Below are 27221 nucleotides of genomic sequence, written 5' to 3' on the forward strand. Positions count from 1 at the left end.
ACCATTAGCCAACAAAACTACAAGGTGTGTGTGTGGGGGGGGGGGGATCTCTCACTCACTGGGGATTTTCAGGTCTCACCTGGTCTCCAGTAAAGACTGTCTTTAGCACTGACCCCCATCCCATTGCCAGCCCCAGCTTGCTCTCACCAACATTGAGGCACAAGACAAAGAAGAACCCTCATGGCTTCACTGCCTCTACAGATGTGATCAACAGATATACCCCCACACCTGAAACATCAAAAAGGGGGAATGAGCAACCAGGTTTTTATTGCTCACTGTCTGTAATTGCTGCTGTTGCTGTTGCCTTGTTGACAAGTGAACCTGTCCAGATCATGTATTCCTCAGGTCAAAAATAATCCAGAAAGGCAGGTAACAGTATTGTGAAGTTACTGTTCGTAATCCCTTTATTCCACAACATTCCTGTTTTGTTCATCTTTCTCTTTGAGGGCAAGGAGCAAGAACACACTTTTGTCTTTAGGCTGGATCACCCGAAGGCCTGCAAACACTTGTGGAAGTGTGCAGTCGAGCATCATGCCTTCTTCCGCCTTCGTGGTCCCGTCCAAAAAGGTTCCAGTCGATCAAGCTTCATTCGGCTTGGGTCACGGTTCAGATACAGGTCAGCTGTCTTTTTTATTGTTCAGGATTACTTTTCCTTTCTGTTTGTAAGATAGAAAGCTGATGTCTGAGTGGTTTTTTTTTTTTTTTTTTTTTTTGTAATAGACACCATGCCAAATCCCTAGTGGTTTAAAAGCAAAGTTGTTAGGCTGGTCTAAATAAACTGTAGGTGTGGGAAACTGTGTTTTGTTAAGTCCTTGGGTGTTATACTACTTGTCCCCAACAGAACACCATAATTTTTTGTAGGCAACTGTACATATGTCCTGCCAGAGTTCACAACAGCAGTTTTCTAGATGTTGTTGTTGGAATGAAAAGCCTGAACATGTGTGGACATTTGCTTTGACTTTGTGGAGTGCACATAGAAAGACTCACTCACCACAAGTGCTTATCTTTCTCCAGTCACTATCCTCCATTTTCTAGACATAGCTTACTTTATTCTAGCATTACAGGAGTTTTCATCTCTAACCTATGATAATGTCAGTAACATTAGTCTCACATGCTTTAACTGAGTGTGGAAAATATTTGTTAGTGATAATAATAATGTGTTGGCAGCACATCTGTGTGTGGGCAGCACATTTGTTTTAGTGTTTAGAAAGTGCATTACAACTTTAGAAACTAGTTAAGCTGCACTCCTAAATACTCTGGAGTATGCCCCATTAAACTCAATTGGGCTTACTTCTGAGTAAACATGCCTAGGATTCATCCCACAGGATGTGTTCACTGGGAGTTTTTTTTCTCCTTTGCTTAAAATGTCTTTTCTGAAAACAAGTTTCAAAAAACAATTTTTAATCACAATAGGGAGGACTGCACATCATTTTATAGGGTCTAGTAAGTATATGACTGGCTTTAATAAAAGGAACTGGCTACCTAAAAACCAATGATCTAGATCAGGGGTCTCCAAACTTTTTGGCCAGAGGGCCGCATCATATATCTGGCCCAGTGTTGAGGGCCAGAAAAAAATTTAAATATAAAATTTAAATAAATTAGAGATGGAACTTAGATGAATGAATAATTGAATGAATGGGCTCATTCATTCAACCTCTCTGGCCCTCAGAACACACTCCGAAAGCAACCAGAGCACAGCTCTGTTCGTGTTCAGTTGAGTGGGCCAGAGGCTTTCAGGGAACAAGAGGCTGGTCGTGGGACGGAAAGAGGCTCGCAGCAGACCGCATCTGGCCCCTGGGCTGGGGCTTGGAGACCCCTGGTCTAGATAATCAGTCTCCAAACTGGAGAGTGTTGCTACCCAAAAAAGGCTTCTCCATTGCTAATGGAATGCTCTGTTCTGCTGAGGAGCCTCCTTACCATGTTGCTGATCTCCTCCATAGTACATGCAGGCCAGCTTCTCCCCAGAAATGTGGGCACAAAGCTTGCTGGGGCAACTGATCCCAGAAGCGGCTGGCCGGTGCACAGTTTGGGAGAGATTGATGGCACTGTACATAAGAACAGCCCCACTGGATCAGGCCATAGGCCCATCTAGTCCAGCTTCCTGTATCTTGCAGCAGCCCACCAAATGCCCCAGGGAGCACTCCAGATAACAAGAGACCTGCATCCTGGTGCCCTCCCTTGCATCTGACATAGCCCATTTCTAAAATCAGGAGGTTGCATATACACATCATGGCTTGTAACCCGTAATGGATTTTTCCTCCAGAAACTTGTCCAACCCCCTTTTAAAGGCACCCAGGCCAGATACTGTCACCACATTCTGCGGCAAGGAGTTCCACAGACCAACCACACGCTGAGTAAAGAAATATTTTCTTCTGTCTGTCCTAACTCTCCCAACACTCAATTTGAGTGGATGTCCCCTGGTTCTGGTGTTATGTGAGAGTGTAAAGAGCATCTCCCTATCCACTCTGTCCATCCCCTGCATAATTTTGTATGTCTCAGTCATGTCCCCCCTCAGGCGCCTCTTTTCTAGGCTGAAGAGGCCCAAATGCTGTAGCCTTTCCTCATAAGGAAGGTGCCCCAGCCCAGTAATCATCTTAGTCGCTCTCTTTTGCACCTTTTCCATTTCCACTATGTCCTTTTTGAGATGTGGCGACCAGAACTGGACACAGTACTCCAGGTGTGGCTTTACCATAGATTTGTAGAGCAGCATTATAATATTAGTTGTTTTGTTCTCAGTACATTTTCTAATGATTCCAAGCATAGAATTGGCCTTCTTTACTGCCGCCGCACATTGGGTCCATACTTTCATCGACTTGTCCACCACCACCCCAAGATCTCTCTCCTGATCTGTCACAGACAGCTCAGAACCCATTAGCCTATATGTGAAGTTTTGATTTTTTGCCCCAATGTGCATGGCTGTACACTTACTTACATTGAAACGCATCTGCAGTTTTGCTGCCCATTCTGCCAGTTTGGAGAGATCCTTCTGGAGCTCCTCACAATCACTTCTGGTCTTCACCACTCGGAAAAATTTGGTATTGTCTGCAAACTTAGCCACCTCACTGCTCAACCCTGTCTCCAGGTCATTTATGAAGAGGTTGAAGAGCACCGGTTGTGGGACAGATCCTTGGGGCCCATCGCTTTTCACCTCTCTCCATTGTGAAAATTGCCCATTGACACCCACTCTCTGTTTCCTGGTCTTCAACCAGGTCTCAATCCAGGAGAAGACCTGCCCTCTAATTCCCTGACCGGAATTTTTCATTAGCCTTTGGTGAGGGACCATGTCGAATGCCTTCTGAAAGTCCAGATATATAATATCCACGGGTCCTCCCGCATCCACATGCCTGTTGACCTTTTCAAAGAATTCTAAAAGGTTTGTGAGGCAACACTTACCCTTACAGAAGCCATGCTGATTCTCCCTCAGCAAGGCTTGTTCGTCTGTGTGTTTTGAGATTCTATCTTTGATGAGGCATTCCACCATCTTACCCGGTATAGATGTTAGGCTGACCGGCCTATAGTTTTCCAGGTCCCCACGCTTTCCCTTTTTAAAGATAGGCGTGACATTTGCTATCCTCCAATCCTCTGGCACTATGGCCATTTTGAGGGACAAGTTGCATATTTTAGTCAAGAGATCAGCAACTTCACTCTTCTATTCCTTAATAACTCTTGGGTGGATGCCATCAGGGCCCGGTGACTTATTGATCTTTAATTTATCAATGAGGTCTGAAACATCTTCTCTTTTAACCTCTATCTGACTTAATTCCTTGGTCAGGAGTGGCCGTTCGTGCAGCGGTATCTGACCGAGGTCTTCTGCCATGAAGACAGATGCAAGGAACTCATTCAATTTCTATGTCATCTCTAAGTCTCCTTTTATCTTCCCTTTCCCTCCCTCACCATCCAGAGGGCCAACCGCTTCTCTGGAGGGTTTCCTGCTTCTAACATATTTGAAGAAGCTTTTATTATTCCCCTTAATGTTGCTGGCCATGTGTTCCTCATAGTCTCTCTTGGCCTCCCGTATCACCTTCTTACATTTCTTTTCCCACAGTTTATGTTCCTTTTTATTCTCCTCATTAGGGCAAGACATCCATTTACGGAAGGAAGCTTTCTTGTCCTTTATGGCCTCTCTAACTTGGCTGGTTAACCATGTGGGCACCCTCCTGGACTTAGTCGAGCCCTTTTCCCTTTGCAGTATACACTTTCACTGGGCCTCTATTACTGTTGATTTGATCTACCTCCATGCACTCTGGAGAGATTGAACTCTTTTTACCTTCCCTTTCAACCTCCTTCTATCCAGCCACCTCATTTGAGGGAAGTCAGCTAGTCAGAAGTCAAGGGTTTTTGTGAGAGATTTGCCCGGTATTTTTCCCCCGACGTGCATGTCGAAACGGATCGCAGCATGATCACTTTTCCCCAATGGCTCAGTAACACTGACAGCTCTAACCAGGTTCTGAGTACCGCACAATATTAAATCCAGAGTCACCTGTCCTCTGGTGGGCTCCATGACTAGCTGCTCTAAAGCATAGTCATTTAGCATGTCAAGAAATCTGGTCTTTTCATGATCAGAACACAAATTGACCCAGTCTATATGAGGATAATTGAAGTCCCCCATGATTACAACCCTGTCCCTCCTTGTCACCTCCCTGATCTGTTTCCTCATTTCAAGGTCCCCTTCCAGTTTCTGGTCTGGAGGACGATAGTACACCCCCAGTATTACATCGCTCCTCAGGCCTGGTAATTTAACCCACAGAGATTCTATGGTGGAGTCTGACCTGCCTTCAATCTCTACTTTGCTGGATTCTATCCCTTTCTTAACCTAAACGGCCACCCCACCTCCAGCTCGCCCGTCCCATGTCCCTCCTGTAGAATTTGTAGCACGGAGTTGTGGTTTCCCACTGATTTTCCGCATTCCACCAGGTTTCCATTATGCCCACTATGTCAGTGTTTTCCCTTGTCACCAGACATTCCAGTTCTCCCATCTTTTATTGGAGACTTCGGGCATTTGCATACAAGCATTTGTACATGGAATGTCCCGGGATGGGCTACTTATTAACTCCTTTATCCATGCATCCTCTCATTGTGCCAGACCATCTGTCACATCCCAGCATGCTACCATTCCCAATTTCTTCTCCTACTCTGCCTTTACCTTGTTGTTCTCTAACCTCCCCATCCTCGTTCCATAGGGATGAGGAGTCCCAAACCGGATACCCCTTGGCTCCTGTCGGCCTTCCCCCAGGGATCAGTTTAAAAGCTGCTCTGCCACCTTTTTAATATTATGCACCAGCAGTCTGGTTCCATTCTGGTTCAAGTGAAGCTCGTCCCTCTTGTACAGGCCCCGCTTGTCCCAAAACGTTCCCTAGTGCTAAACGAATCTAAACCACTGCTCCCTACACCACCGTTTCATTCACGCAATGAGACCCCTGATCTCCACCTGCCTAGCTGGCCCTGCACGTGGAACAGATAGCACTTCCGAGAACGCTACCTTTGAGGTCCTGGCTTTCAGCTTCCTACCTAATAGCCTAAATTTGGCCTCCAGGACCTCCTGGCTACACTTGCCCACGTCGTTGGTGCCGACATGCACCACAACCGCTACCTCCTCCCCAGCACTAACTACCAGCCTGTCTAGATGAGAAGTGATGTCCGCAGCCTTTGCACCAGGCAGGCAAGTTGCCATGCGGTCCTCACACCCATCACAAACCCCCCTCTCTTTGTTTCCATAATCGAATCACCCACTACAAGAAGCCCCCGACCCCCCTCCCGCCGAGGAGTGTCCTGAGTGCGTTTGGATACGGGCCCGTCCCCTGGAGAAGGGGTCCCCCCTAGGGGATTGTTTCCCTCCTCTCCAGGATGACATCCTCCAGCCCCGAGACTTCCCACCCGGGCAGCTGAGGAGCTGCACGCCTGAGGTTGGGACAAAGCCTGTTCGTCCCCGGAAGTCTCCCCATGGTCCTTCTCTTCCTGCCTCTGCTTCTCCAGGTTGGCCTCCAAGGCTTCAAGGGAGTGGACGTGTTCCCTGAGTCCCTGGAGCTCCATGCACTGAGGACCCACCCATGACTAATGCCCCAAAGGCATATAGTCATACATGTGGCACTCAATGCAAAACACTGGATAGCCCCCACCCTGTTGCTGGCTGTCTGTCTGCATAGTTTTTTGTTTGTTTGTTTAGGGGCACTTAAAAACCCTACACTGGTTTGCTGCCCTCTTCTCAAGGGAAGTGAAGGGCAGTGTCTGGGGCCCTGGCTTCCTCACCCTGCTGCTGAACTTGCACAGAGGCTAAACTCGTGGTGCTTTACCTGGCACTTTTTTCCCAAGGCACTTGGTTCCCAGAGGCCACGCGCGCTTCTGCAGAGAGAAGCTTCTCCTCCTGTCAGGAGGCTCCCCAGTGGAATAGAGCGTTCCACTCATCCACTCACCTGGGTAATGAGTTCGGCCGTGTACCAGATCCGGCCCATGGGACAGGGTATGGAGTGCCCTGGTCTAGATTGAACAGCTGTCTCCAAACTGGAGACCATTGTGCGCTGAAAACAATCTCCCCAGTTCAACTGGAGCTTACCGTTACACAGGGTAGATTGCCATCATCACCGCTGATCTCCCTCAATATTTGCTCTGCCCAGCCATGTCTTCCAGGAAATCTGGGCACAGAGTCCTCTGGAGCAGCAGAATGCAGAAGTGTCTTGGCATTGCAAACTTTGGGGGAGATCAGTAACGGCAGTGGCAGCTTTCCCCACAGAACTGTAAGCTCCTTTCACATGGGGGAGGGTTTAGTGAAGGCATAGGTTCCAGCCTACAGGCCACAGTTTGGAGCGCCCTGGTGTGGAAGAGCTAGGAGACTTTGTATGTTCTTATTTATGTTGCCAATTTGGTCATCATAAATTATTTTTCTTGTCGTTTCTTTATGCACTTCAATCTAGTGGGAAAACTGAGTACCAGACAACAAAGACCAACAAAGCCAGAAGATCAGCATCCTTTGAAAGAAGGCCTAGCAAGCGATATTCAAGGAGGACACTACAAATGAAAGGTAACCTGACTCACTTGCTGATAGTACTACTATACTTATAGACAGTATCTGTGATCCAAAGAATGGTTTAGGTTCACCAGTCTGTCACCCATTAGAACTTCTTTTCTTTGAACATCTGACCCCATGTTGTATCCTACAAACTGAGCATCACCTCCCTGTACCATATGGCAATATGCTTTTGAAATGTCCTTCAAATAATATGTCTAGAGCAGGAGTGGGCAAACCACAGCCCATGGGCCATTTGTGGCCCTCAGGGACCCCCAATTTGGCCCTCAGGGAGCCCCCAATCTCCAATGAGTCTGGCCCATCAGTGACTGTTGGAGCCTGCTCTAGACATGAGTTGCTGGCTGAGTTAGAGAAAGGTGTGTTTTTCTTTGTACCTGATAGATATGTCTCAATCTGTGCTCAGGCTGGAGGTGTGCACTCAGGAGTTATTTCTACCCCCCCCCCCACCTTTCTGGCTTGGTCTGCATGTCTGGCAAAAGTACATCCATAATTGTCCCAATTCATGTCTCCGTGTGTTTTCTGCTTTTCCCTGAGCATTATTTTAACCCTCTTCCCGTTGCCTCTGAACAACTTATGTTTCCCTGTGTTTCTGGCTTGGTCTGTATGTTTTCACTGTGCAAGGGGTGTGTGGCAAACACTTCATAGTTCTCATGTGGTTCTACATGTCTGTCTGTATTATAGTTCTCATATGTATTATAAATAAGCTCAGTAAAATTCATTCATTCTTGTAAGTTCCGTCTCTAATGTATTTGTTTATGTAAATTTATTCAAATTTGAATTGTAAATTAAATCTTTTTTTCCCCAGCCCCCAACATAGTGTCAGAAAGATGATGTAGCCCTTTTGCCAAAATGTTTGCCCACCCCTAATTTAAAGTCTCCTTGAAATTGTTGGCCTAGTTTCTCAGTTCTTTTGCTGTTGGCCGGTACTTTTGCTTGCAGTACTGTTAATAGGGAAATAACATGGGAGACCACCACCCCCAATTGTTTTTGGTGGCAGTGCCTTTGGAAGCTGGTAGATTATACAACAGAATATGCAAACTGCTTGCCCCTTCCACTCATGGTCTAGTCTAGTCTGCTGTGCTCTGAAAATGACTGAACCCCCTCCCTTAGGTGTTAGTATGGTTTCCTGCTGCAGTGATTTCTTTGATTCTGTGTTTTGATGTGTTGTCTCAGCTTTGCTGCTTTAGTTTTGTGTTGTGTATTAATATTTTTACTACTATGAACTTGTTTTTAAGATGCTGTAAGCTGCCTTTAGGTGCTTCTATATTGGGAGGGGAAATGCATATATATTATCAATAATTGTTCTTTTTAATGGGCTCATAGTGTTAGGATGGGTTGCTCTCTGCAAAGAGAGAAATAACAAAAGGAATTTCTTTTGGTTACTGTATTACTTATTATTAAACACTAATTTTTGATATATTTTTGAATTTGGTTGCAGCAAATATTACTAAGCCTGAAGAAACTAGGTAAGAGAACCTGCTTGTCATAGGCCTTCTCTTAAAATAAAGTTTGTTTTCGTAAGAGTGTGTCTTCATTCCTATGGAGGACTATATATTTTTGTATCTTACCTTCTTATCCAGATAGGGTTAATAGGAAAGGCCATTAGCTGTAATATTTACATATCTAACCCTGTTGCTTGCAAGACATTTGAACCTTTTTCCCAGTTATTTCAGAGGGCTGGAAATCTATATAAGAAATTTAAGTGGAGGTTGGGGGAATCTCCTACATTTCTAGACTCTTGAAACCTGAAGCTAGTGGAAGAAGAGAATAGCATGATTTACAGAAGCAAGCTTAAACCTTATACTCTCTTAAGTGGTTAAAGATGGTGGGGGAGGGACAGAGGGAATGCAACTCCTGTATAACTTCCTGTGCTATGCCCTGCAGTCCTGTTATTGCTGCTTACATCTGTCTTCTTTACCTGTACAACTTGCCTTCCAAAAACTACTCAGTTTGCTATTGAACTTAGCAATAAGTTAGAAATATACAAGTTTGCTAAACAGCTTTTTTTTCTCCACCCCCTCCCTCCCCGATTGTTAGCTTATGTAGAGAAGAAATGTTGACAGTAAAGAGGGCATTACAGCAGAGATGCTGTGTTTCAAATAGTTGTTGTTTTTTTTAGTCATATTTTCTACTAAATACTGTTGCATTCTTCCCAACACCCACAGTTCTTTATTCTGGGATAAAATATTGAAGACGATTTCTTACTGTTAAAAGCAATTTCTATTTATAGTTCCTGTTTCCCAATATTTTACACCAGTTTACTTTCCATAATTGATAGAAGAGCTGGGCAATCTGGCAGGAGTGTCTTACTCCCTTTCACTTGTTTACAGTGGTGTTAAGGAATCATGTCATGTTTACCCCAGAACCAATCAATTCTGTGTCTGACTGGGCGTGCTAATTAACATTGTTAATTAAAATTGATCTTAAAGGATGCATGCTGTTTCACTGTAAATCATTATATCAGCTGTGAATAACATGCTGTTTCTGCTGCGTGTTGTTTCTGATGATGTACACTGTTCAGCTTTTCTTATTAAGAGAACAGAGTAGCTAGCCCTTTGGTGGTATCCAAAGGTCTTCTAGGAAAAAGAACATATAATGAATTTGGTTGAATGCCAGGTTAAACTAATCAGTTTCTGTTAAGTTACAGATAGCAGGGCTCAGAAAAGAAACACTTTTGAAATATGATTTCACCATAGCGTGATTGCAATTATATCTCTGCTCTCTAGCAGCATAGAATGTTTTTCCCCTGCAATTTTTGTCATTGTTGTTAACTATGTTAACAGCAGCGGTGCAACTTTAACTGTGCAAAGGTAGATTATGTGGTGACTTAGGCAAAAACTCTGTATATATGTGTTTATAATAAGGGTTGGTATGAAAGAAATTATATGTTGCTGCAACAGTAATCTCTGATGATGGCAGGCACAAAGAAAGTCCTCTGACTGTTAGTAAGTTCTTAAGATACCGATGACATAAAGGTTTTATTCTAATATTTTTATTCACATATTTTATCTTCCTTATGTTTTACTTGTGTTATACACCACTTTGAGTACTAGAAAAGCAGTATTTAAATCTTTTAACTTATGTATGCAGTTAGTGCTGTAAACAGAGGACTCTGTTGTAGCGATCAGTACAACTCTAAAAATGCTTTCATCTCACAACTGATGTGCAAAAAATGTTTAAATTGATGCATTGCTTTGCTTACTGTTTTATCTTGAAACTGAGAATGGGTTCTAAAACTTAGCAGTTTAGGAAATTAACTTTCAACTATTTTTAAATTGTTCTTTTTTTCTTTCAGCCTTCCAAATAATGTGTTAAGTCAAAATAATGGAGCACAGCAAGTAAGTGTAGTCTGTTTTACTTGAAACTTTTCCAGTTACCCTTTGGGTCATACGTAGAAAACTATGCTCAGAGGGTCTTGGCAATATTACACTGCAGCTACTGCTGTAGGCAAACAGGCTCATTTTGGTTAATTTGGCCTTGAAGATGTAAGTTAAAATAAAACAGTTCAACCTAAAGCAGAAAACCTTTTCCAATTTCCCTGAATAGAGAGCTGCTTATCTGTACACTTGATGCAGAACTTTTAGTGGCAGTTTCCTATGCTCTCAGGTGGGTGTTGTGGCTGTTGAACACACAAGATGCCTGGGGCCTATTGAGTAACTTTTGCTTCTGGGGTGAATCCAGCCATGTAACAGAAGCAAGCTGGCTCCCTAGTCTCTTTGAGTATGAGGAAAAATAATGGGTGGTTTTTTTGTTTGTTTGTTTTCTCATTATGCAGTGTCTGTGTTTGAAGCAAAAACATTTTAGCCTTTGCATTTTGTCTTTTCAAGAACTGGAGTACAGTGCCATCTCTGCCGTCTGCAACAGCAGTTTCTCCTGGCCCTGTCTTAGTTGATATAGAAAATCTTCCACGGAGTCCTGGAACCACCCAGCAAGACAAGAAAGGGTGCGTTACTGTGATATCAATTTACTGTGCTATGGAAGGAGCAATTATTACAGGTCACTCCAGATACTTTCCCACAATTTTTTTAAGGCTTACCCTTCATATACGTGCCTTCGAAAAAGAATAAATTTAATATTTGGTTTTTCAGCATGAAAAACACATTGGTAATTTGAACGCAGTCAGGATACTCTACCAGTGAGTCATTTGTGGTTCCCTGGGCAAATCTGTGTTACTGTGTAGCACCTTCCTATTGCGGGCTTTCATTATAAATTTTTGCTATGGAATGCAAGACTTCACCATCTGCACTTCAGCCAGGATTGTGCTCATAGCACAGTTTACAGCACTGAGAACCACACAACAGCCATGTTTCTCGATATTTCAGGTTCTCTCCCCCAAATAGTATGAAACTGGCTGTCTAGTTTTTTGACTGCATGAATTTCTGCAGTTATTTGACAGAGTTTTCATATGTAAAGAGAAATTGCTGCAGATAAGAGACTGAATTTTTGTTTTAAATTAATACTTGACAGTTTAAGCTTTGGTTTCTCCATCAAGAAAAGACCATATTTCTTAGCTACTGACTTCCTTAAAAAAAGGCATCTTTAAAGGGAAGAACACTTAATTTCCTCACGCCGTTTGAAAGACTGCAGCAATAGGATGCAGTAGGCTTACAAGTCTTACCTTGTTTCCATTCTTTCAATGAAAAGACCCTTCTATATGTGATCAGAACTTATTTTGTTATTATACCTCTCTTAGACAAGGTTATATTGTAAATATTTGTTGTTAATCGTTAATTCAAATGTGTGTTTATGCAAATCTCGCCAGTATATCTACTGACTTTTTAAGATGCTCTGGATCTTGGTTTTATATCTTGAAGAGTATAGTTCTGCTTTCACTGATCTTGGTGACAATCAGACTTAATCAAAAGTGCTTTCTCTTTTCTTTTTGCCTTTGATTTGTCCAGTGTCTGAAATTGGAGGGTTTTCTCTGAGATCTTGGTTGATCAATCAGTTTCTTCCTTCCCCACTGGTGGTGGTATTTATTATTTTGCTTTATTAGTACATCAGCTTGTTTTATATAAGCTCAAAACAACTGCTATGTGCATGTTTGTTGGTAACTTCTTTGCTTTGGAACCTTAGGCTCCAGCTCCAAACAGCTCTGACTGTGTGCTTTTGTAGCTTACAGCAATTTGTTAAGAACAGTGGCAGGTTGATGCAGCTGCCAAATAAAAATAAAACCCACATACTATACTGTGGTTAGAATGTCCAGAAATCTGCATAGCTAAGAGTGTTGTGTTTTGCAGAGTCTAGAAAATGTCAGTCTGTTGCCCTTTTCTTCATTAAAAAAAAATCATTTGTATCCTTACTATTGCAATGAAAATTGAGTAAATTGACTTACATAGGGCATAATCCTGCCCAATTGGGCCCACATAAGTCCCTTGCATAGGGCCGAAAGTGTCACGAAAATGCCCTAAGGCACTTTTGTGCCACTTTATGGGGAGATAGGCTGGCGCATGGACATGCCAACACGGGCCTGGAGGAAGTGTGTGTTGCATCAGCTGATGCAGGGGTCTGGAGGGTGGAGAGGAGGCAGGAGGGAGGCATTTCGGGGTGGGCGGCAGGCATTCCCAGGGGCAGGTAGGTGGAGAACATGAGGCAGGGCCAGGATCCAGCAGTTATGCCAGATTCTGACCCCATTCCTGGGTGCCGCAGGGCAGTTCTGGGATGCTTGGATTTGGCCACCTCATCAGGTGGCACAGATCCGAGCAGACCCATTGGGGCCACTGCAGCATGACACAGGGTAAGAGGAAAGGCTTCCCCTTGCCCCGGACTGTGCTGCTTTTGGCCCCAAACATTCGCTGGATACAACGCAGGTTTGCTGGCCTGCCTGCTTCCAGTGCAAGTTTCCAGCTCTGCTGCTGCTTTCCAGCACTGACGTAAAGGCAATGCAACTCTGAGGTAAGGGAACAAACATTCCCTTATTTTGAGGAGGCCTCTGTGAGTGCCACCCAACTGCAGGATGCTCACATGCCCCACTGGAACCGCTATGCCAGTGCTGGAAATTTTGTCTTCCCACCACGCATACATGCTGCCAAGTAGACTTAATAGTAGTGTTTTTTAACTGTAGAAAATGCCAGTTTCTTCTCCAGATCCAAGGAGGGCTAAGTAGTGCTATAGGTGAGGCAGTGCACCCACCTTGGCTACAGCCCTGAGTTCATGATTGAGTCAGGACATCCATACAGGGATATTGCAAAATCTCTGTTGGGGGGGGGGGGAGAGAAAAGGAAATTATATACTATCCAACTTATCTTACCCTCTATAGTTTAAAGGTTACTTCCAAAACAATGATTCTATAGCAATTTGTGGTGTTGTTCCCCCCAGGTGTGGTAGTGCTCTAAACTGATCTGTACAGCTTGGCTCACTTGAGATTTCCCCTGCTCAAAGCCCACTCTACTCCCATTCCATACTTCTCTCTTTTCAAAATCCAGAGAGGCAGAGGAGGAATGCCAGCAGCAGAAGAGGCAGTGGCATCACTGTCGGGTAAGGGGGGGGGGCTGCCCCAGTCTACTGTCTCAGGCAGTCACCTCACTGCACTTGATTAGTGAGTTAGTCATGGCCTTGCCTAGAAATGCAACTGCCCCACCAGCAAGGAAGGCTGTCTGCAGCTCTGCATGAGTTTTGGTATTTTGTCACAGATCTTTAAGACAAAGCTGCTGTAAGTTAACTTTTCCAAGTTAAATAAACCCCTTGTCATACAATTTGCCTCGTCCCCACCCCCACTGCCTTATGCCCATGTACTTATTGGCACTGGAAACTTAGGTCTTTTTGCAGATGGACTATGAATTTCTGTTTGGCTGCATCAGAAGATGAGTTTATAATCAAGCAGGAGAAAATAAGTTTTGATTTCACAGTGTGTGTGTGTGTGTGTGTGTGTGTGTGTGTGTGAGAGAGAGAGATATGGGGGCTGTATTGTTCTGCCATTTCTAGGAGGGCAAGAGGAAAGCAATAAAGAATTGTTTGGAGCTGTATGGTCAATCAAGTGTGCTGCATTCAGTGTGAAGTTTGGAATAAGATTAAGCTGGATGCATTGATGGAATTATGTTTCTGCTTGGAAGAGAATAACCTGAATGCCTTGATGTTGCTTATGGGGTTTCCCTGCATCAGCCTCTTATCCCTTTAATTGGCCTCTTCCCATGGCTTTGCTCCTATTGCTCTCATAAGCCTTCTTTAGAGAATTCTCCTCAACTGTCCCCTCATTTTAAGGACAGTAGTATATATGAAGCTTTTTAATTGAATTAAAGATTGGTATATTTTGTGGGATGGTTCTTTGCATCTATTAAAACAAGAGGGTTGTATTTTTATTACCTCACTTTAAAAGTTTATCTTAATTTTGAGCAGCAGTACTATTGGTGCCACTCAAAATGATATACAATTCAGCACAATCATAGTTCCTTTTGAGTTTCCAGTTCTGCTTCATTTTTAAATGTTGTTCTGTGAAAAACCTGTTCCTCAACATTCCTAACCTATTCACTGAAAAGAAAATGATGTGACAAACTGCAAAGTTAGGTTTGCATTCAGTGTTACCAAATGTTTAAGGTTAGTTCTTTTCAGAAGGAACCACTGAAATGAGAATTCTAGTTTCAAAGGGGGAATGATAACTCGACTGTTGGTTTAGTTTAGGGTGTTGAGGGCTGGGGGGGGATTAATTTACATTTCAAATTTGAATAAATTTACATAAATGAATATATTAGAGATGGAGCTTATATGAATGAATGCTTGCAATAGCTCAAGGTCTATAAAAGGCCTTGTACAAAGCATGGCCGGCTTTTCCTTCGCTGCTGCTGCTGCATCACAGACGTGAAACAGCAAGCAGTGGAGGGAGCCCTTTGCCCACAGCTCATGCAAGAGGTCGAACAGTCACCCTCACACTGAGAGCAGTTGCATTGGGCCGGCACGGGCTCTAGCAAGTCTCCAGAGGGCCAGAGGCTCATTGGAGATTTGGGGCTCCCCATGGGCCTTATTGGGAGTCCCCAAGGGCTGCAAGTGGCCCCTGGGCTGGAGTTTGGGCACCCTTGGTTTAGAAGAAAGATAGGCAGCTGAACCGAAAGCAAAGGTTCTACTACTAGCAGAAGAAAGAGACCCAAATATCAGGAAGAAATCCTTGCACTGTTAGCTGCAACTTTATATGCCTTTTTAATAAACATTATAGATCTAGGGTGCAATCCTGACCAATATTCCAGCACTGACATAGCAGCAATGCAGACCCAAGGTAAGGTAACAAACATGCCCTTACCTCGAGGAGGCCCCCCTTGACTGCCTCCCACTGCAGGATGAAGTGCACGCCACATTGGCACAGCTATATCAGTGCTGGAAAGTTGATTAGGATTGCACCCCTAAGCTCACATGTGTTCTCACTGGAGGAGGGTGGGAACTTGCAGCTTCTCGAACATTCCTATAACATTCCTTCTGGCTGCCTGACAACCCTATTTATTTGCGTATCACTGAAGCAGATGATGTGGGAAGGCTTAGGCAAGCTGACAACTGTTCTGTATTGCAATCACGATGGGTGTTTTTACAAGCAGCCGCTATGAAACTCTTTTCATAAATAAAATGTTAGAACTAATACTGCAAAGAACCAGATCCATAACATAATACACAGGAAGTTTAAAATCTTTTTTTTCCTAAAGAAGGCTCTTTCTAAGCACAGATGAATTTTGTTTTGCTATCCTGCATGTGTTTTCAATCTCCTTAATGTTCATATTACACTTAAGATGCTGCCTGTTCATATATGGTGGTGGTGGTGGTGGTGGCACATGCTAGGCTTAATCTTCATGAAGCATGAGAACAGAAAAAAATTCTCAGTTTCAATAAATGTTTCCGTGTACTATGTTTAGAACTATAAGTTTATTTAAGCTTTGGATACTGTTACACTGTTTTCCCATGTCCAAATTACAAGTGGCTAAATATTCCCTGCCCATACAACAAACATAACGAGATTATTCAAAACTGGGAAACATATAGGAAACAACAATAATGCAAGAGAGAAGTAGGAACTGGAACCCAAAGAACTCCTTATTCTACCTATATGTTTTAAAACCTTTTAAACTCCTGCTGTAACATAATCAATACATCTCTAAGGGCACAATCCTAACCCCTTATGTCAGTGCTTTCCAGCTGTCATAAGGGCAGTGCAGCTCTGAGGCAAGGGAACAAGCATTCCCTTACTTTGCAGAGGTCTTTATGAGTGATTCCCAACTGTAGGATGCAGCACATGTCCCATTGGCACTGCTATGCCAGTGCTGGAAAGCACTGACATAAGGGGTTAGGATTGCTCCCTAAGTCCCTGAAGCTGGGCAAATTTTGGATGACTTATTCACATTTCTGTTGAATGCCACCAGAAGGAAAAGCAGTCTTGTCATGCTGACTATATAGTCATCAGGTAACAGATCGAACTAAACCACCAATAAGATTTGATTTGATAAAATTAGGCTTGGACACAGTACAATGGCAGTAGTTGTGTCATGCAGGCAGGATCTCTTAAAGTGAGTTGAACATAATCTGTGCATGTAATACTTTCTCAAATATAATTGTAGTCATTCATCTGTCTTGGCTTCTTAGTCAAGGGCTGTGCTTTCTGATAGTCTTACTTATCCTAAGCATCTAACCATGTCATTTAAATCCTTTAATGCTACTATACCTAGGAAACTATTTTACTTGAAGAAGGGCATACCTTTAACTTGAAAGCCTGCTCTTTGTTTAGTTAAGAGTGCCATTCACATCAAAGAATAACCCAACATGGGGGCGAATTAGGCTTGCTTCATGACACGTAAATGCATGAAACATGAGGAAAATGATAAGGTCGGGTGGATAGGTGTCTATTAGTTTCTAATTTCATTTGTTGGATGAACGGGGCAGTGTGGAGGAAAAAGGAGAGTATTCAAACTTACGATGTTGCTCACTCTTAAACTAGCACAACCTGGCAGTGGCAGTGAAGGATTTAACTTGGCAGTCCTTTTACTCCCCCCCCCTCCATTGAATTGTGAATTCATGAACTTGTGTGTACTGTGCTTGCTGCTCAGCAAGTTTAAACTTGCTAGTCTGTCTTATCCTTTCCTTAGCTGCCTCTTCCTCCTTCCATTCTCTCCCCTCATTTGTGTCTAGATACTAACTGTGCCCCATCCCATTCCCCAAAAAATCCAGGCCCCATGATGCTGGTGACTGCTGTCAACATGGTGGAAGTGAATGGAACGCGTGGTCCCCGCCCTCCGCCCATTCATTGGATAGACACTACAGTGACTTTGTCCATGAACGCAATGTGAAGAATGCAGGAATGTACAGACAGGCCTTTGGCTATGGTGTCCACACCACTGTGACTGACTTATAGGAGAAGCTTTGATTGTTCTGTTGTGTTCTGGAAATACTAACAGGTTTGAAGGACATCGGAGTGGACGTGACCTTTAAGAAATTAACCCATGTGCTAATATACCTATATATGAAGTAACTGCTTACAGAGATTTCTCTATGAACGTAGGTTACTTACCTCTAGTGTGCTGAAGAGAAAATATTTTTTAAGTTTAGTGAAAGAGAATTTTAAATGGCTTTTTCATTTGTAACAAAGCTGCATATTCTATCCGAGGTAACAATATCTTGTTTTCCACGTCTTAAATAAGGATCTTTTAACTTTTTAAAAACTTAGAGGACATGGCAACTGGAAAGAAAAGAGTTGCTTCTTTTATTGCTTCTGCATTTTTAATAATCTGCCTGATTGGAAATGAAATAATAAAATGATACTTTTTTTTACATAAAAAACCACTTCCAAAGAGATTTGAAGGAATGCTATTTATGTTGTATGAAGGGGTCTTTGTGAGATGTTTTGCTTGCATGCAAAAAACACATCTGGTTGTATCTTAAGTACCACTCATGAACACCATGAGCACGTGCTTCCTTTCTGACCCTTTTCCTCCGTCACCACCCCAGCTCCCCTTTGCTCCTGAGGATCCCCTTTGAGAATGATACAGGATACAGTGCAGAGGGGTTGGAGAATGAGGACAAAATCCCTGAAGTACCATGAGCAGATTATAGTGTTCCTTTCAGAGCCCATTGGCACCTGTCTGCTCCCACAAATCTTTTCAAAGCCTGCATATGATTTTTTCAGGTAATCAGTGTGGCTCCTGGCAAAGATGTTCCATTTCAGGGCCTGCCCTGCCTTGAAGGGATCTGAAATGGTGCATGGAGTGGTAGCAACCAGACAAGCCCCCAGCCTGTCTGTCTATCTCCAATGTGCTTCATCACTGGAGGGAGGGCTCCAATCCTTTTCCAACTTATTGAGAGCAAGTCTGAAGATAGTTGTGGCAGCAGCAGCAGCCTCTTCAACATCCATTGCAGCCATAAGGAAGAAAGAGACCAAAAAGAAAAGTTGCCATGGTCCAAATGGCTTCTTCTCCCCCCCCCCCCCCCGTGCTTACAAAGCATTGAATAGGTAGGGAGCGTCAGTGTGGAGCCTGACCTCTTCCTCTCTGCTCCTGTTACTTACCAGGGGCATACTTTCCCTGCCCCTCACTGCTTCTCTTTCTAGTGATCAGAAGTGGCACAGAGGAGGGAGGTTGTACACCACAGTGTTGGAAAGTAAAGAGTCCCCTTCTCTCTCCTGCACTGCTAGACAACACTCACCCAGTGGCTGTCCTGGCTACTATGGCGCTCAGGGGCATACCTCCAGGGGTACTTCCCACATCTGGAGGTGCCACTCCTGGAGGCATTCTGAGGGCTGGAGAGGCTGCACGTGACCTTCCCGATCCTCAGAAGGCCTTCTAAGACCTCTGGAGGGCCTTTAACATTGCTTCTGGTTTTTGACTGAAAATTGGAAGTGACATTTAAAGGTGTCAGAAGACCTTCTGAGGGCTGGGGGGGGGCCATGTGCAACTTTTGTGATCCTCAGTACACCTCCAGCGGACAACTGGTGCAGGCCTCATGGCTGGGGTGGTAGCAGTGCTCCCCAGCAGTGCTGCCTGGTAACTTGTACCCATGGAACTCCCCCCTGGTATGCCGCAGTACTCACCTGCTTGCTTCCCTAAACTAGATTTGGGTGGGGAGAGTTCAGACAGTACAGAGGGACACAGTCTACCCATTGGTTCTATGGATGCCAGAAGGAATTCCTGCAAGTTATGTGTGGGAGGTAAAAGGGAACAGCAGTGCTCAACAAACTATGGCACCTTGAAGTAAGAATTGTTTGGGCCCTTACTGAATTTTGAGGCTCCCTCCAATGAATTTGAATGGGTCTGGTTATCTATCTTAGCAATCAGTGGCACTGTTCCTCCAATTCTACAGGAGAGGTGTGTGTGCGTGTGCAAGGTCATGCAGGCTGTTAAAGATTGGCAAAAGATACTGGGAATCCCTCTGATCACTTAGCTAGTTGAAAATGTGCCTCAACTTAAACACCAAATTTATGTGCTTCAATTGAAAACTATCAGTTGTGGAGGTGGACCTGTTTTTCAAGAAAGACTGGAGAGGACTGCACAAAAGTATGCAAAATTCAAAAATTTTCCAGTGAATGAAGACCGAATCCTATCCAATTTTTCAGTGCTTGTGCAGTTGTGCCAGTGGGGTGTGTGCCGCATCTTGTGGTGGAGGGGCAGTCACTGGGGCCTTCTCAAGGTATGGGAACAAGTGTCCCCTTATCACAGGACTGCATTAAAAGTTGGATAGGATTGGAGGGCTTTGGAGAGGGCTTTAGTCACAGTGTTGTAACCTTATGACAAAAATCTCAGTACTTTTGTTATTTGAATCAAAATTGAAAGTGGTCCCCTGTTTTGCATTTTTATCAAATGTATCTCAAATTCGAGTTCACATTGGAGTGTCAAACTAGATATTGTAAGATAAATAGAGGGTTTGCAGCCCTACATGTTCCTTGGACTGCTAATAAGAGACTTTGCAAGGGATGCTTAGTAGGCAGGAGGGCAAATACTATAATACTTCTATTATAGAGCTGACTGCTAATCAGTAAATCTGCCTGTGGGAAAATGAACCCTGGCAAGGAGCATTGGCAAGGAAGAACTGGGATACCCTTGAGGGGTTGAACATCCTGTAGTTCTCCCTTGTAAATGCTGCCCTTCTTTGTATTCCCACATTTGGAGAACTTTGGAATTGATACTACACATTTGCTGAGATGTCGTTCTGTCCAGTGAAGGATGACAGAGCCTTCTACAAGTTTGTACACCTGCATGATACACATGCCTTGGGTAATTCCCAAATTGTTCTTTCTCTATGAGCTGTGGTAAGTCATTTAACTGATCACACAATCCTTTGTGTAACATTTACTGCAATATTTGCTAGGTTTCAGCCGAAATGTGAGGTTGCATGTTCGTTTCAGTTCCTGTTGTGAAATGGTGAGTAATAACTCTGAAAGGTCAACTGAGTCAGGAGGTTGTCCTAGAAAAAAGAACTAGGCTGCCTTCACTATTGTGTTTTAATTGGCAGCTATCTTTAAATCTCTCTAGTTCTTGGAACTTGCTTGGCATGCAGGCCCATATCTCAGTGGTAACACTTGTGTGTTGCATTCAGACAGTCCCCGTCTTGTACTCCAGTTGCAGATCTTACTTAGTAGGAAAAACTTCTGCTTGTGTTGCCAAAAATTGTTTCCCTAATTTTGAATATTAACCTATTTATATTCTGAGCAATAAAAATTGAACTTGTTTTTGCTTAGTCCTTCGATAGTTTTTAGTTTAACTGGTATAACATTTCATTTTATTTTAAGTTGAAGTCCCAAGCTTTGTTGTTCTCCTTGAACAGATAGGAAATAGAGACTGTACCAGTTCATATGTTTCAAAAGTAATTTGTGCTAACTAGCCATCACCCCAACAGGATGTAACACATGAACTCGGAAAACCCTTACGAATGCCTGAACCGTAAGAGGTCTCAGTTTGTTTTCTCCCTTCCCTTTTTCTGAAGAAGAGAAATGGCATGTATGATTTTCCTGGGAATTGGACATTGGTGTGAATCATTTATTCTTTCCTCTTGTCACTGTTGTGGCTAGGCCACTATGTGCATGTGAGATGGGCCAGGGCAAAGAAATTGTTTCTTGAACGAAGTCTGTCTTGAATACAAAGAAAAGTAGAAACTTGATTCCAGGCTCTTGAGCGCTTGTCCTCCTTATTTTCGGGGTAGGTCTTATTTTTTTTTTAAAATGTACAACAATCCACAGTCATTCATGTACAAAAATATACTGTACAAAAATATCCCCTCAGCAGCCAGGAGGATGCCTGCCTGCCTGCCTGTCTACTCAGAAGTCAGTCCCTTTATAGTTAATGGGACTTATTCCCTGGAAAGTGTGGAGAGCCTCAGAGCCTGGTAGGCAGGGTTGCCTCGCTTACTGCTTCCCACCTCAGCTCCACCTCAGCGTCCCTGCCCAAGGCAGCACAGCAGGAGCTTTCTAGGTGGCAAGCACGAGAGTACAGCGTTCCTGGTCACATTGTCCACCCCCCCTGAGGACCCCTTCTGCCCCCCCCATCCCGGCCCTGATCACAACTAGGTCTTATTTTCTGGGTAGGTCTTATTTTGGGGAAACACGGTAGCAGATGAAAAATCAAATTTGGATCAGGAAGCTCTGGGTTTAAAGTTTTTACTTCTGTTTATACCCATAGGAAATCTTGGACCAGTCACTATATCACAGTATAAACTTCATTGTTCAGAATGGGGAGGATATCCCAAGTGCGTGTCTTGAAAATTGCAATCAATGTGTTTGCCTTAATCCTATTGCTTCTCTCTGATCTGCATTATCATCTGGGTTTCTCTTCTGATCTCTCTCAACTGTGAGCTCTGTGGGAGAGAGGAGCAACCACCCATGTCCATGCCTATCCACATGGTTGTTTGGTATTATTAAAAAATCACACATTTGGAGGCAAGATAAAAATTCTTTCTTGTGCAGGGAAAGCTATGTTAATTTTTCCCCAAGCTGACCAAACAATCCTATACATGTTTACTTGGAAGTAAGTCATGCTGTTCAGTGGAGATTCCTCTGCAGTAAATATGTGTAGGATTGCAGCATTAGAGGCCTCAATGACAAGTTTAAATACTTCCTTTTCCATTTTTGAATACCAGAAAGACCAGAGCCACAAAAAAGTTTTTGTTTTTTGATGTGGTCCTCACCCTGCAAAATGCCAGCAAGAAAAAAATAGTCTGCTTATCTGTGCACAGAATTTATCTAGCTTACGCTGCAATTTATTTTGCCTTGGTCACTCTGATATTTCTCTGTAGAAAGCACATAAGAGTGAAAAAGACAAATATTTAAATTTTTGGGAACCCTGACCTTGCATTATGTGTTTGTTGCAGGAAACAACTATGTACCATGGCAAACGCATTGCCACAAGCTGTGGTCACAGAATTTGAAATTCAAATTCAGAAACAGAATTTATTCAAATTGTCACTAATTTGCTTTTTGTCATATGACACTGAACTCTGTAGCTGTAAACAATTTACATGCAAATGGTTAGAAGTGATTTTGCAGGAAATGTTTAACAAAAGACACAGAAATTACTAAAGTTCTTGGTGTGTTTCAAACTCCCAAACTCTTAATCAGGAGGCTTTTCTTAGCCTTATACAGAGGCGGCAGTGAGAGAGAGTGTGTGTTCTGCAAAGGGTACTAGACCCCCCTCTAGGGTCTGAAATTTTCAAGTTACTGACCTGTGAATACTGCCATTCCTTTGCTTTGGAAGATGATGAGCTTTATACCATTATATTCGTTTGTTTTAAGTTTTGAAGAATTAACTCTTTACTTTCATATTGACCTTTGTTCTTTCTATAGAAGTTCTTCTATTTCTTTAACTTTTTTTAATGATGACTGATTTGGCTTGTTTTTAAATTGAGTATTTCAAAACTCTTATGCTTTGTGTACAATATTGACTTTGTGTTTTAGTGGTTCCCCCACCATGTTCAGTGAAGAGCCTGTGAGCTTGAAACATGTTGGAACCTTCCCTAATTTCAGCAAATTATATCCACACCCTAACAGTTTTTTGTTTGTGCTCTATACTGGTGGTGCCCCATTGTTTCTTGACCTGGGAAAAAAATGTTAGTTTGACTTGTAAACTCTCCCCTATTACTAATCCAGGTGTCTGGTTGATATGATTCATTTTGTTTAAAAAAAAATACCAGGTTAAGAGCAAAAAGAAAGTCCTTTACCTGTGCTTGCATAATGGTGCTTGTTTGTGTTTGCTATGTCTTGAAGCCCTTGTCTTGTTTTCTCATCTTGTATAGTATACCTCTTGTCATTGACTTATTGGATAACAAGGAATTATTGGAGACATGTTTGGATAATGCTGTTGGCTTGTCACTTGTTGGAGGGTCAGCTGGAACTTGGGAAGAGGCAGGCCTCTCTCCTCAAGAACACCTCTCTGAGAAGATGGAACCTACTGGTAAAGAAATGCTCTGTAGACTGACTGTTGTTAGGACACATAGGCACAAATCCTAACCAACTTTCCAGCACTGACATAGCTATGCTATTCGGGCATGTGCTGCATCCTGCAGTTGGGTGGCAGTCACAAAGGCCTCCTAAGGGAATGTTTGTTCCCTTACCTCAGAGCTGCATTGCCTTTGCCGTGGTGCTGGAAAGTTGGTAAAATTGCTCCCTTATACTACTGGAATAGGCATACTGGTGGCATAAGGCCCTTCACAGTTGTCACAAAATGTGACATGCCTGTCAGTGTGAGCTGGCCATTGCCACAGGCAGAGCACAGTTGAGTCTGCATGCCTGTGGCCAGAGGACCACGCCTGTGGCCAGCAGTGGTAAGTTAGCACAGGGGGGTGGAAGAGAGGCAGGCAGGGGAGGAGGGTGAATTGAGGCCAGGTAGGGAGGCAGGCAGGGGAGGAGGGTGGATTGAGGCCAGGAAAGGGTGGTATCAGCTGCAGTGGCGCTGCTAATATCCTAACCCCCTTGTTGGTTTCAGTTCCCTCAACCTGAGTCCATGCAGACTTGCACCAATGAAATTGCTGGCACAAATCTGAGTAGATGGACTGCACCCTGAATGAAGTGCTGCTTTCACTCTGTGATTAGGGAAGGGAAATGGAGGATAGAATGAAAGAGGAATTGTGAATAAAAGAGAGTGGTGGGCTAAAGTATCAAGAGATTCTGTCTCCCTCCTCCTTTTTCTTCCCAGGAAGTGGGAAGAGAAGTGGGAATCTGCCCCTGTATTAACCTGCTGCCTGAGACAGTCATCTTAGTCAGCCTCCTGGATCAACCAGCCCTGGTCTTGGATAACACTTAACTTTTTATTTTTAGTAGCTGAAGAGGCATCTTTGAAACGTAAACACCTGGAAGCAGTGGTCAGCCCAGCACTTGTTCCTCACTCCAGCATAAACAACAATATCAACAAGCAGGTACAGTGGAGCCTCACTTCACAATGATAATCAGTTCTAGAGACACCATTGTATTGAAAATATTGTAATGTGAATTCAATAATGCAATGTTTTTTTGATAAATATGTTCCAAGACCTCAACTTTTGCCACAGAACTAAGCTTATTTCCATCTTTAAAAAGTAATTTAAAAGATATCTAATGTCCTCATAGGAGTCATTATTATGTTAAAGACGCTTTTACCTCCTGAGAGTTTGCAGGCTTTCACTTCAACTAGATCCTTCCCTCAGTACAGATACAGCCACAGGCTATACAGCCACAATGCTGCTACCAGGCTGAGATGCTAAGGAGCCTACTCTGCTCCGTAGGTCCATATTTATGTGTTAAAAATGCTCCTACCAGGGCTGAGAATTTTCCCCACATGTAAGCCATTTTAGGAAACCATTCTACAAGCTGCTGATATGCATTCATTGATCTAATACAAATTGATTAGGACTTTGTGCATCCCTGGATTCATTACAATAGGCAAGATGACTCTTCTATGATTCCAAAGATCTTAAAATCATGTGTGGTGATTTAGAAACCACCTATGTCTATTTCCTGTGTTTCAATAACCTTGTCAAGTAATGCAGAATTGCAGCCTTTCTGGTTCTACCATATTTTATAAAAGCATTCCTTAACAAAGAGAGTACTTTCCTTTTAGCCCCTGGGGGCTGGGGGATAAGAATAGGCCCTTGGTTTGGCTGTACTTGTCCTAAGAGGTGACTAAACAACCACCCGGTGGATGGGACTCGATAGCCTGGGAAGGCCGCTCAACTGAGACAAGGAAAACTCTGATCCCAAACCTCCACTGCCTTGTGGCTATATCCAGTTATGGAAAAGGCTTCAGGAGAAAACCTTGAGGCAAAATCCAGAGCCGGAGTCCCTGAGGCAGTTCGCGGCTGTATACAGTCACACGCTGGCAACTCCTGCGATGCCTCTGGAACCAACCGTACTGGCTTCTGCCTTTCCTTTGGACCATTTCAGCGACGTGGAGAGGGGGGATTTGCTGCATGGGTAACAGTCTATCCTCCATGCCTACTTTACCCAGGCTTTGTACACTGGAGAGGACACTCTGTTCCAGAACCACCATTCAAAGCGCGATACCATAGTCTTCCGAGACTGAAGGGTGCCAACATGGACTTTCCTTTCTGACAGTCTTGCAACTGATCCTTTATAAATCAGAAGGCCTTAATCTTCAAGGGTGGAACTATACATTTTTAGTGGCACCCTTGTTTTCAACATAAATGTGTTTGTGCGCAGTTTTTCTTCTTTATCTGTAGTAAAATTTATCTTATATTGCAGTAATGGGATCCAGACACAAACACTTGCATATCAGTAAAGGAGTCTTAAGGGTAGGGAAGAGCTTCTCCCTGGTTATCCAGGTGCATTTTGATCAGCCACTGAGCCCAGAGGTATTATAATTACATGTTCCTCTCCTTTTTCTTCTTCCTTCACTTACAACCATACATCTTCCTCCTGGTGGATGAAGTGAGTGCTGGGTTGGTCACTCTTAGTGTTGTCTCTGGCTGAAGCTAGCTAGCCCTGGACATTTTCTTTCTAGACGTGAGGTGAAAATTGAACTGAGGAGGTTCTGTTCAGATCTCCAGGATTGCTTTTAATAGTCTTCTGGAGATTGATGCCAGTTCTTGGAGATTCCAGGCCATTTCTAGAAGAGGCCAGTCTTTGTCACTTGTAGATAGCCCACAGAGAGAAAGAGAGAGAGAGAGAGAGAGAGAGAGAGAGAGAGCAGCAGCACCATAGCTGAAAAGTTGTGAATATTTGCACCTATTGTAAATATTCTTAGTTATGTATAACATGTATATATTTGGTATAATGAACCTGCTTCAGTCCACAATAAGAGTGAGAATGAGTGATAGGGTCCTAGCAGCTGAAAGTTTCGAGACCTCTGATCTAGGAAGGAAAAACTACCAAGGCAGCTCCTGCAGAAATATGGAGTACTGAAAATACCCAGAGAGGCACCCACAACCACTGACAAATTCTCCCCTGGATCCTGCCTTTACCAGCGTGCCAGTCCCAGAGGCAGAAAGGGACATCACAACCTTCCCAGACTGCACACCTTAGAAACATAGCACAACCACTTTTAATTAAAAATGTATCTCATTTAAGGAAGCTGCAAGTGAACTTCCTTACAAAAAAACTACAATTAAGTGGCTACAAAATACACCTCCATGCATGATTATGTTAGTTCTCAGCAGGTTTCAGAACATCACCTTGGCTCTCTGAATGTAGTTCACCTAGTGGTCTTTAGCTCTCAAAGTGTGCTGACCAAGGTAATAATTTTGAACATGCACTGTATATTTTAATTACAGTGAGCCATTCTGGGAACCAATTTTTGGGTTAGGATTAAAAGCAGGATTAAAATATAATCAATACACGCTAAGTGATGGGGTTTTCCCCCCTCTTTCTGCTTGGCAGGAGCGGTAGGGAGTTGTATCTTACAGGTCCTTGTGACTGCTCTTTCTGTTTCCCAGACTAGACTGAAGCACTACTTCAGCTGGAATAGGTAGGTAGTTTAATGGGCTCTCTGCCTCTGTAGTGACTTTCTTCTGTGCCTTCTGCACAGTTCTTTCTTCTAAGCCTTGTGCATAATCAAGATTAGACTGTCTGTAAGAAGATAAGCTTTGGATCCTGTTCTGCTGGTGGCTCTCCTTCCTTGGCTTTTCAGACCAAGATGTGATTACCATACAAGTAACTATTTTGTTGTAGACTAGTGTTTCTCGTACCACTATTGGTACTTGAGGTGGTGTCTGGTGGTACTTGCAGGTCCCCCAGACCCTTGTTGCCTGGCAGAAAGGGCAGCAATGCAACATGGCAAGCAGCACAGGAGGCTTGGCTCGGCAGGCAGAGCTCCAGCATGCA

At 43.4% G+C, this 27221-nt stretch overlaps 1 protein-coding gene across 2 annotated transcripts in view; it reads left to right on the plus strand.

Moving 5' to 3' along the window:
• Positions 1–27221, plus strand: part of EPB41L5 (erythrocyte membrane protein band 4.1 like 5) — a 90060-nt gene that overhangs the window by 44155 nt on the left and 18684 nt on the right. Inside the window, exons 12-18 of one of the 2 annotated variants that reach the window (XM_066611728.1) lie at positions 447–616; positions 6909–7015; positions 8460–8487; positions 10317–10359; positions 10849–10964; positions 23204–23361; positions 24225–24322. In XM_066611728.1, the coding sequence (XP_066467825.1) occupies positions 447–616; positions 6909–7015; positions 8460–8487; positions 10317–10359; positions 10849–10964; positions 23204–23361; positions 24225–24322 (720 nt within the window). The remainder of the gene's footprint in view (positions 1–446; positions 617–6908; positions 7016–8459; positions 8488–10316; positions 10360–10848; positions 10965–23203; positions 23362–24224; positions 24323–27221) is intronic. The other variant, XM_066611729.1, reaches the window with a different exon arrangement.

This window comes from Tiliqua scincoides, chromosome 1, assembly GCF_035046505.1.
Source record: "Tiliqua scincoides isolate rTilSci1 chromosome 1, rTilSci1.hap2, whole genome shotgun sequence".
NCBI classification, from domain to species: Eukaryota; Metazoa; Chordata; class Lepidosauria; order Squamata; family Scincidae; genus Tiliqua; species Tiliqua scincoides.